At 35.4% G+C, this 10,982-nt stretch overlaps 1 protein-coding gene across 1 annotated transcript in view; it reads right to left on the bottom strand.

The window, feature by feature from the left end:
• Positions 1 to 9,734: 9,734 nt before the first annotated feature.
• LOC113226697 (hemicentin-1-like) overlaps positions 9,735 to 10,982 on the bottom strand; it is a 160,788-nt gene continuing 159,540 nt past the window's right edge. The window contains exon 12 of the mRNA XM_026459418.1: positions 9,735 to 9,875. Within this exon, the coding sequence (XP_026315203.1) occupies positions 9,735 to 9,875 (141 nt within the window). The remainder of the gene's footprint in view (positions 9,876 to 10,982) is intronic.

Raw genomic sequence — 10,982 nt, 5'->3', positions numbered from 1 at the left:
CGCTGCTCGTATTGAATGGGATTTGCAACTATCACTTGGTCGTCGGTCCACTTTGTGAGTGATCTAATCATGCTACATTTGCCGGTAAGCGGTCGCCACATATAAGCAATACCCCTCGCGAATGGAATGAAACGTGTACATCGAGTCGGTTTCCTAACCCTGGTAAACTATGTGAATCACCCACAATAAACCAGCGAAGCAGGCGATGACCTACTCCTTGGAAGAGACCCATACCCAGCAGCGGAGTGTATCATTAAGTGAGCCGTAATGGGCCAGACAACCACGCCAATTACTTGCCATAAAATTAGGCAATTCCTTATACAAGTACCAGAAGTGATGTCTACAATTTTCCATCACATACTAGACCATCTATTTACGAATTTTAATACACCTGAAAACAAATTAAGCGCCATAAAAACGGCTAACGTTGCGCTCAATCTCGAAACGCTTCGCGAGGAAATAGCTCGTTACCGGCTCGATAGAGATGACGCCGGAGGTGGATTAAGCCCTCGTGGCCATGGTAAAATTGAAAAGACAACATTGTATGGATATGACTCATTTGCTAAGCATTGCTTGGTAATATAATCTATAGTAGTAGCAGTAGAGCTCCTTGTGAAAGAGTTCGTCCAGAGAAGTCTCGCTACCTTATATACTGGAAAATTCTTTCACCGCTATATCAAGCATTAGAGTGTATGCCATCAATACCATAAGAAGAAGAACCTAATAAATTGACAGATTTATAAATTTTTTTAATAGTATTGAAACTATTCATTTTGGAATTTTGAATGCAGTTTAACATCGATCTCAAAATACAGAGAAAACATAAAAAGAAAAGAAATTTCTGTAAAAAAAGTGAAAAAAACTAAACTACATACAATACCGTTAATATTAAATCAATAATAATATTAAATAAATTTTAAATCAGTAAATAAATTAATCGATTATATGATTAAAAAATCCAGCTATGCAGCTGAGCCTCTGCGATCGACCAGCTACGGCTACGGCGTAGCAGTTCGTAGCTTTTTCGAGCCCGGTAGCAGCCGGCGGCAAAGCAAGTGGTTTGTACGAGTATGAGTTTCATCAAGAGTGTAGCAGCGACAACAACGACCAACCGGTCAAGCCTACGGAAAATCAACAAAATTACTGCGACACAACGACCAATCGGTCAAAGCCTACGGGAATGAATTCCTTACAGGCATAAAAATCGACAGGAACGACAAAAAGCCAACGAACCAAGAAGGTCAATTGTGCACATTGTCACTAGTATCCAGTCTAATAAAAAAAAATTAATTTGTCCAACGTCACCATTAAAAAAAATCGTCCATTGTCGCTCAAGTCAAATCCAAGTGCAAATAATTTTATCTGAAACTTATTCATGTGTCTATGTATAACACAAAGTTTATTTCATGTTATATATTATTAATTATTGTAAATAGCCGACACCTCGCAATATCGTTAGGAACGTTAAGTTGTTGTTATGCTAATTATTCTTTTTTTCCCTTTTTTGCAAGCAAAAGTAACAACCATGCCTAGTGTATAAGCATAAGACACGCGTACCAAATTAGTATAAATAAGTAGCTCAAACAAAATATAACACAGTCTTTTACCAACCCACGACTCGTTTATCATTCTCCACCAAACTACCATGGCAAAGTGGTGACCACAAACCCCTTTCACCTGCACCATGGTAAAAGAGTAACAATGGTTTAGCCGCTCACGTGATACATGCAGCGGTGGACGCATGCCGCCACAGAGCGTTGCGCGATTCATGCATCTCTGGAAGCATACCATACCTAGAGGTGCCGGTGATGATTTCATATCGATTTATCGGATATCGAAGTTATAACAGGTAAAAGAACTAATATTAATTGCTATTTCGGTAACTACTCTAGCAAACCATAAAGTTTCTAATGCCTGGGTCTGTCATTAAAAAAAATAAACAACTTCAAAAATACGTCACGACAATGGTGTGAGTGTTATTGTTTGGGCTGGTGATTTCGGTGTTTATTTATTGAAAACATACCGTAAGGAGCGTTTTATAAATTTACCTTGAATATAAATGTTTATAAACTATACTTTAAGGGGTAATTTCATGGTAAACGTTAGAACCACTTAAACGGAATATTATCATATTTATCCAAGTACACCAAAAATGTCATTAGTGCTTTTTAAGTGCAGGATTTGCGGTGTATTACTGCATTTTATTTGAGATGTTTTTGTTGGTAGTACGGAGGGTATTTATTCAGCAATGCTGAATAATAATTTTTATTTATAAAAACTTATATTTAAATTGCGAAACCAGATAGCCGCTATTTTGCGGTAGGTTTATCCTATCCTTTAAGGGCCGTATAGGTGGGGGTAGCGCATCGCGTGAGCGGTTATTGTATAGTTTACGATCGATGTTCAATAATATTCATAAACTGTAATAGTTTTTTTTATACTGTGTATTTTACTTTGCAATGAAGCTACCAATAGTTTTCAACTTTAATGGTCGAGCGGAATTTCGCGTGCAAAATTTAGCTACGTTATTTACGCTAGCATTTTCTATTGAAGAATTTATTCTTATATTTTCACACTCACAAAGTCGAATTAAGGTAATTGAGCCTTATCCATACAAATCTTTGGTGACCCCGTCGTTTTTCATTTCATAACCAAATGCCTAATGGGCACCTTTGTCCCTCCTCACTCGGCAATTAAATAGAAGCATTAAAAACACAAACGTATTAAAAGTTACCTTTTGAGCCTTTTAAAATTGCTTCGAATTGCCGGATTCAAACATAATCTGTTCATTTCATGTGTAAATAAAGAACTCAATCAATGAGTTTATTCAAATTGAACGTGAATCGTATGCAACACTTAGATTATGTTGACTAGCAATCAAAATAAGAAACAGACGAACATGACGATTATGTATAAACTTTCCATATATTTCTTATTATTATTGATAATACAAAGATCGGACAGCACTAAGAAAAATTCCTTCGATCTGATTGGACTCAAACCAGCATCTGTTGCCACACCGGGGCCACTGACACATTGGAAATTAAACTTTTTGTTTTCGGACTAGATGGACATGTTAGGTCTTTTATATGATGTGATGTGACACGACTGGAAATGATAATTTCTTTGAAAAACACGATCACAACAGAACACGATCTAGATCCGAAAAAATGTCCACCTGTCAAATTCGATGTAATGATATTCGATATTGAATAGGGTACATACGTACATACGTTTATTTTGACTATTAATTCCAATGTTTGAACACCCTAACGTGACATATCATGGCAACAAGATCTTGTAAATTGGTTTGCAGTGACACCGGACAAAAGAAATAGAACAAAAGCTTACCCATACCTAGTGTACGTTTGCGGGTTGATAATCCACTTACCTTAAATGTCTGCACAATACAGAGTGTAATAAAATTGTGCTACTTAAATATGAGTACTTATTTTGTGCTGCTGCAGGACATATCTTCTGCCAACCGCCAACTAAAACACGTAGCCATTTTTCAAAATATTTTTTTTTGTGATATCAAAAAAACCATAACACAGTTTTAGAATATTGGAATTGTTTAATGATATTTCAGCTTTGCGTCGTTAGGGTAAGGTCCGTAATCCATAAGTCGAACACGTCAACTAATTTTAACTGATTTTATAAGAGAATTTTGTACTCTATCGTTTGCAATTTAAAACGGATATTTGACCATTTGGACGTCAGTCTTATAAAGAAAACTTGAAAATATTTTTTGCGTATAACTTTTTTGTGACGGGTGGAACTAGTCATGCATCGAGTAGTAAGCGACACGCCTATCCAACAGCTGCAGTGCTACTTTAAAGAGCTTCAATCCTAGAGATCCGTGGCTCTTGTGCACTGTTATTGCGCCCGCAGTAATAAGACTATGTGACTGTAGTTACATCAGCACCCTTGCTTACTTGACAGACCCAGGCATTAAAAACTTTATGGTTTGCTAGAGTAGTTACCGAAATAGCAATTAATATTAGTTATTTTACCTGTTATAAGTTCGATATCCGATAAATCGGTATAAAATCATCACCGGCACCTCTAGGTGTGGTATGCGTCTACGGCTGCATGTATCGCGTGAGCGGATACGGACCAGATAGCATGCCCGCCATCACATGCCACATCCCAATAAAGTTGTCACGGGGATGTGAACCCAGTGACCTAAAGCACACAGCGGACTAAAACCTCGTCTCTTGTTAGTTTACCTTCTGCTCTTGCTGTTGCTTTTAAGTTTGTTAATATTTATTAATAACTATGTTTGATATTAATCATAAAATTTATTACCTTTATGTAGCAACGTGTATAGACAGAAAATAAAAGGGGCTCTAGCAATTTATTAGGCGTCCAACTCAAATGTGACCCTTGGAATGAAAGGTGGGACGTGGGTCCGTTTTAACTTGATTTCTTGCATATATCAATTTAGGCAGACCCACACGGTACGGTTCACGTCAACTTTTCTGTTAACACATGGATTTGATGCCGTTTGGGAAATTCTATTATTGTTTTCTATGCATACTAACCTAGGCTCATATTAATAGACTACTTCTAAATCCTTGTCATTCCGTATTAAGTGTGTGTCGGCTGAGATGGGATTCTGATCTTGAGATGCATTATCCTGTATTAACAAGATCATAATTATATTGTTGGCATATTTGTTTGATGATACATTCATTTCAAGTAACTAATACTGCATTGATTGATTGATTAGGATTTAATAAAGATTTTAAACCATAGTTAAAGATAAGATTATAACAGATATAAATAAATTACAAAAATAGCATGGGTGTTTCCAATTGAGCTTTTACATTAAAATATACATATATAGTATAATTATATACTATATATGTATATTTTTTAATTATATTTTTTTCTGAGTGTTTTTTCTGAGTGTTCGATCTTTGTATTAATAATTATAACAAACTAGTGGAGTAATTTCACAAAAAAGTAATTGAATATCAATTCAATAAAAATTTAATTAATACAGTGAATAGCTACATCTCTCGCCAGGACTGGTAGCTGTAAAGGTACTAACTGGGTGATAAATCTGTCATAGATTTCTCATAGATGGCGCTACGACTAAAAAGTCATTGAAAGACCAAGTACAAAGACACGACGCAAGCACATAGAAAAATTCGTGGGGTCCGTTGGTTCGTTCCCTTAGTTGATATAGCGTCTGGCACGGTATGCAAGAAGACGTCGGTTCGAATCCGACCGGATCGAAGGAATTTTTTCTGAGTGTTCGATCTTTGTATTAATAATTATAACAAACTAGTGGAGTAATTTCACAAAAAATAATTGAATATCAATTCAATAAAAGTTTAATTATTATACATATATTTTGAGAAACAATTTCTTTATTTAAGCTCCTTTTGAAAGCTCGTCCAGGGAAGTATTGCTACTTTAAGTATTTCTGCCACCAAGCAGTAATGTAAGCTTTACTGCGTTCCAGTTTTGAATGATAAGGGCACTGGTAAAATATTTTCTGAGCTCACCACATTCTCAACTTACCATGTTTTTGCAGCAGTAGAGCTCCTTGTGAAAGAGTTCATCCAGGGAAGTACAGCCACATTACCTATTTCTGCCCCCAAGCAGTAATGTAAGCATTACTTTGAAGGGTGTGGGTGCTGGTGAAATTACAGGCACATGGGACTTGTCAATTTATGTCTCACACCTTTGCGATTTAAAGCTCTGAGTGACACTGCAACTGTCATAGACAGGCGTGTAGATTACCATAAGACGAACGACTTGTTCGTCCCCTCACTAGATATGATAAAAGAATGTTCTCAGCTCACCACCCTTTGTGAGTAGGTTACCAAATTCAAATCTCACTATATATATTCTCAGATCACCACACCCTCATCGTACCAGAGTCACATCTCACCATGTTCTCAACACATGGGACTTACCAACTTATGTGTCAACACCCATCAGGGCGCAGTAAAGCCCTAAATTGCAGTACAACTGCTATAGACAGGCGTGTCGCTTAACACCAGGTGCATGACTTATTCGTTCCATCAATACGTATCATAAAAATAAAAGTAATGTTTATTAAAAAAAAAGAACCGTAAACCGTATAAAACTAACGTATTCATCCCCTAGTTTGCCACCCTTAGAGGTGAAATATTTTCTTCAAATTTAAATTGAATCAATATGGAGTGAGGTACCACATTTCAACAAAAAAAGAAACATCAAAATCGATTCACAAATGCCGGAGTAATCGTGTAACATACCGACACAAAAAAAAAACAGTCGAATGAGAACCTCATCCTTTTTTGAAGTCGGTTAAAAATAGAAGGTAAGATCGAAGTAAAGTGAGGCAGATGAAGACTGGAATTAAAGTCAGGGTGCCGAAAATAGAAGGTTGGCGTTTACGCCACGTATTAGATTTAGATAAGAAGGTTTGATGAAATGATTGAATGATTTAACTAATTTAATTTTGTTTTAAGTAAAGTAAAGGACCAATCCCAGGAGTAGTTTATATTTGACTAGCTATTTATTAGATGTGGACTTCCTGGATTATCGCCTTACGTATAACCGCTCACGCGATACATGCAGCCGTAGACGCATACCACAGTTGAGGTGCCGGTGATGATTTTATACCGATTTATCGGATATCGAAGTTATAACGGGTAAAAGAACTAATACTAATTGCTATTTCGGTAACTACTCTAGCAAACCATAAAGTTTTTAATGTCTGGGTCTGTCATTTAAAAAAAATAAACAACTTCACAAATACGTCACGAAAATCGTGTGTGTTACTGTTTGGGCTGGTGATTTCGGTGTTTATTTATTGAAAACATACCGTAAGTAGCGTTTTTTAAGTTTACCCTGAATATAAATGTTCATTAACTATACTTTAAGGAGTAATTTCATGGTAAACGTTAGTACCACTCTAACGGAATATTATCATATTTACCCAAGTACACCAAAAATTTCATTAGTGCTTTTTGAGTGCAGGATTTGCGGTGTATTACTGCATTTTATTTGAGATGTTTTTGTTGTAGTACGGAGGGTTATTATTTAGCAATGCAGAATAATAATTTTTATTTATAAAAAATTGTATTTAAACTGAATCCTTTTCTAATTTGCGAAACCAAATAGCCGCCATTTTGCGGTAGGATGAGCGCATCGCGTGAGCGGATAAATGACGTTCGGAACGAAATGAAGGTTTTTTTTCGCAAATACGCTCGGAATGTGTGCATTACTTTCAAAAAACGAACACGGAAAGTTTGTCAATTATGAATCGTGAGACATCTTCCCGGCCAAGGCCTGCAAAGTATGTATGAAAATCCAATACTGTCCTCTTCTCTAAACTTTTAAATCTACCTACTGAGCTATGTAAACAGGCAAACGAAATACACAGCCAACTGCCCAGTATTCATAATTGCGAAAATAAAAATATCTATCTGTACCGCTAACTTAAAAAAAAGAAAATAGCTGTAACAGTTAAACTAAAATGTTTTTGTATTCTTTTGTTTTTCGTGTTTTTTTTTTGTATTTTGGTCGCGAAAATGAGTGCCAGTGAGAAGAGCAATAACGAAAATACAATAATAGAGACACATTCTAACACATCCTCAGAAGTTCAGCAGACTACTAATAATGTGCCAGGAAAAACAATAACATTTTCAATTGTCGTAACACGTCAAATATTACTTTCAATTACAAAATTTTTTTATGTTTTATTTTTGTTTTTTTTTAGTTTTTAGGTATTTTATTTTTAGTTTTTCCGTTAAACATCTTCCTTTAGTCTTTTATTATTTCCTCACATTGTCTGAGAAAAATACTTTACAAGCCTCGGCGGGAAATGGTATTGCTTGACTTGTATCAATACAAGCTGGCGCTCGTTCTTGTAACTCATATTCGTCCGGCAATCCCTTACTTCCCCGCCTCTGCAATAATGTACTATTTCAATCTTGTGACACATTAAAATATGGGCATAAAGCAATTATTAAAATATTTCTAACCGGCTTAATGCAATTAATTCCGTACGATAAGTGTGGTAACCCCTTTAGTTGAAAGAAGTTAAGAAATAAAATATATCAAAAATTTTCATTTCATTTTTTTTAATAAAACATTCACAATCATCGTTACATTTATCACTTAGTGTTAACAATGTCAGTCGATTCACCTACTCCATAGAAAATGTTACGTTCGTATAGAAAATGGTTATTAACACTTAGCTGCCGTAAGCATTTCGCTATTATGTGCGTAATTGCTATTACATCGTGTAACGTAACTATTAATAACAAACATACGCCATAATTATAGTATCAAATATTACTAATGAATCTATATTCTGCCAATGAATACCACCAATCGATCTTTGTTAATTAAGATATTTTTACTAAGACAGTTTTAACTGTGCGTTATTTATTACCTTTGCTCATTAACACATAATTGTCATCATCACTTCAGTTGAAAGATATTCGGTGCTGTCGTCGGTCCGAAAAACAACTAAGAAGTAAACAATTTCACTCAACGGCTCAACCGGCTTGAGCCGATTCAGCGTCACGTGTAGTGATTGCCTTAGTTTTAGTGTTAGAATAAATATTACTTACACATATATTTACAACATTCATTTGTTACAACAGAATAAATCTTAGAACTTTAACACGCTTATGCATAATTAATTGTTCTATCTAAGAATAGTAAGTAAATATGCAATTAAATAAACTAATTACTAATAAAATATAATCACAAACTAACTTAGTAGCCAGGTAATTTTTTTTATGAATAAAGTATAATTTGTGATAATTAAACTTATCAAATATTTTAATTAATTTTAATATTCAATCTCGTTTATTATTTACGTAATGGGCGGAAAACGTCAACATTAAACATTACAATAATATATGTAATAAACTATTAAATTACTTATTATTAACAATATTCATAATTTTATTTAACAAGCATTCGTATATCTTACATTTTTTTAAATATAATTACAGACATTCACACCAAAAAATCTGACGTTAAATTAGAGATTTCCTAGTACTATGAGTACCAACACAACGATATAACTTCAAGGCATTGTTCACAATACCTAGACCAAAACCAACGTAGAAAACTTAGTTTTTTATCTAGCGCTCAGAATGCAAGCCACTAGAGGTCTACCATAGATTGAATTAAATTAATAGTTATATTGTTTTGCATTACAATTAATTTTGAGTCCATTTATATTACTGCGGAAGGGAAGGAACCGAAGTTTTGTAACCGTAACATTATGTCAATATAACGTACAAACTAATACGAGCTAAAAACGGTTAGAGCGTCTTCCGGAGAATTTCAAACCTAGTCTGTACGTGCTTCCATTCCATTCTGCAGTAATGTAAATTGAGCACTGGACTTCTGCAAGACGCAAAGCAAATGCAATTAGCAAAAATGAAATTAGATTTTTACATGAATTATTTATTGAAATCATAAAAGAGCAAATGTTTATTGAGTTAAATTGTATAACAAATAATTGCCAAATAGAAAGTTAAATTTAATTGTAATTTCACACTAAAGTTCGTTACTACTTTCCTCGCAGGTCTGCTTATAAATTATACATAGAAATTTTGAATATTTGATATTCATAGACAATTCGTACAGACAGCAAAAAAGCCTCTTTTATGTGTGAATTTTAACAATATTTCATTCATTTTTTCATTTTCATTACATAATGTCTTCCAACATAGTAAATAAGTTATCAATGAAATATAATATACAGTCTAAATGCAGCTCTCCCTGACTTTGTGGGCTGTAGTGACGACTTCGGGGCGCGGCGGGGGCGCGGACGGGGCGCGCGCGGCGGCGATGTCGGCGCTTCTGGCGGTGACGCCGCGGTTCACCAGGCTGATGCTCTGCGCTGACTGTGGGAAAAAAACTGAATTTACACGTTTGTGTCACGTATACACGTGCCTCGTGGTCGTTGCTACAATAAGAGCTTCTGTACTGGCTACAGCTGAGTATTGCGATGTTCCAGGATTGTTTTTCATGCGCTCATAGCTCAACTAGGGAAACCCCGTATCACGGGTGCCATGGGCACATACATAGATAACCACGAATTACACCCAAACTTACTAAAGAAACAAATGTAGGCCGTGCAAATGTTTCTCCCAGCCGGGAAATCGAACCCGGGACCTCTGCATGGTAACCGTTCGCCCACAGAGGCGGTTTAGTATTGGGTATACACAAGAGATGATGATACGTATATGTGCATTTAATGGGAATGCTACAAAGTGACTGACTTAATATGACTAAATTAGATACATAATCTGGACCATAAACAACAATGTCATAGTGAAATTATGAGTCGCTACCATTGACTTACAAATAAATGGACGACGGGTCTAATACAAAAACCACGAAAAAAATGTCCCAAGTCAACCTATTTAAACGTAATGACATGTAAAGGAATATGAAAAAGCTAAAACGTTGAATTTACATTGTAATGTCATCGCAGTACTGTCTGATTTTGCTTGCTTCACTGTCAGTCGAACAAACGAAGACAAAAGCGTGAATGACGCTCTGTATACGATTTTAACGCCCTACAAGTTCGGACACTTTTTAGCGCGGACCCGACGTCCATATAATTGTAAGTCAATGGTCGCTACTACCTAGCTCGAATTCAAGTTTTTCCCGTAGTGAATCGGTTTGAAACAGGCAATCGACATAATAATAATAGCATTACTGGTACAAAGACCGACTGTCGTCAGTCTAATTGCCCACTAGGACCAGCACCTGTTGCCTCACCGTGGCTATGAATATCATGATAGTGTTATGATAGATCCATGGTATTCAATAAAATAAATAATGCAATAATAATATCTTTATTTAAGCACTTAAGTGTCTATACTACCTCTGGCCGAATTAAAATTTGTATTATACTAATACTATATAGATTTTAAGACTTTCGTGGTTATTCACTAAATGATTATCACTAGTAACAGGTTTCTTACCACGGTATAACTTCTTTT

This window comes from Hyposmocoma kahamanoa, unplaced genomic scaffold (assembly GCF_003589595.1).
Source record: "Hyposmocoma kahamanoa isolate Upper Pololo Valley unplaced genomic scaffold, ASM358959v1 192, whole genome shotgun sequence".
Taxonomy (NCBI): domain Eukaryota; kingdom Metazoa; phylum Arthropoda; class Insecta; order Lepidoptera; family Cosmopterigidae; genus Hyposmocoma; species Hyposmocoma kahamanoa.
Note: the sequence above shows the minus strand (reverse complement) of the source record. Positions and strands in the feature narration are given on the sequence as shown.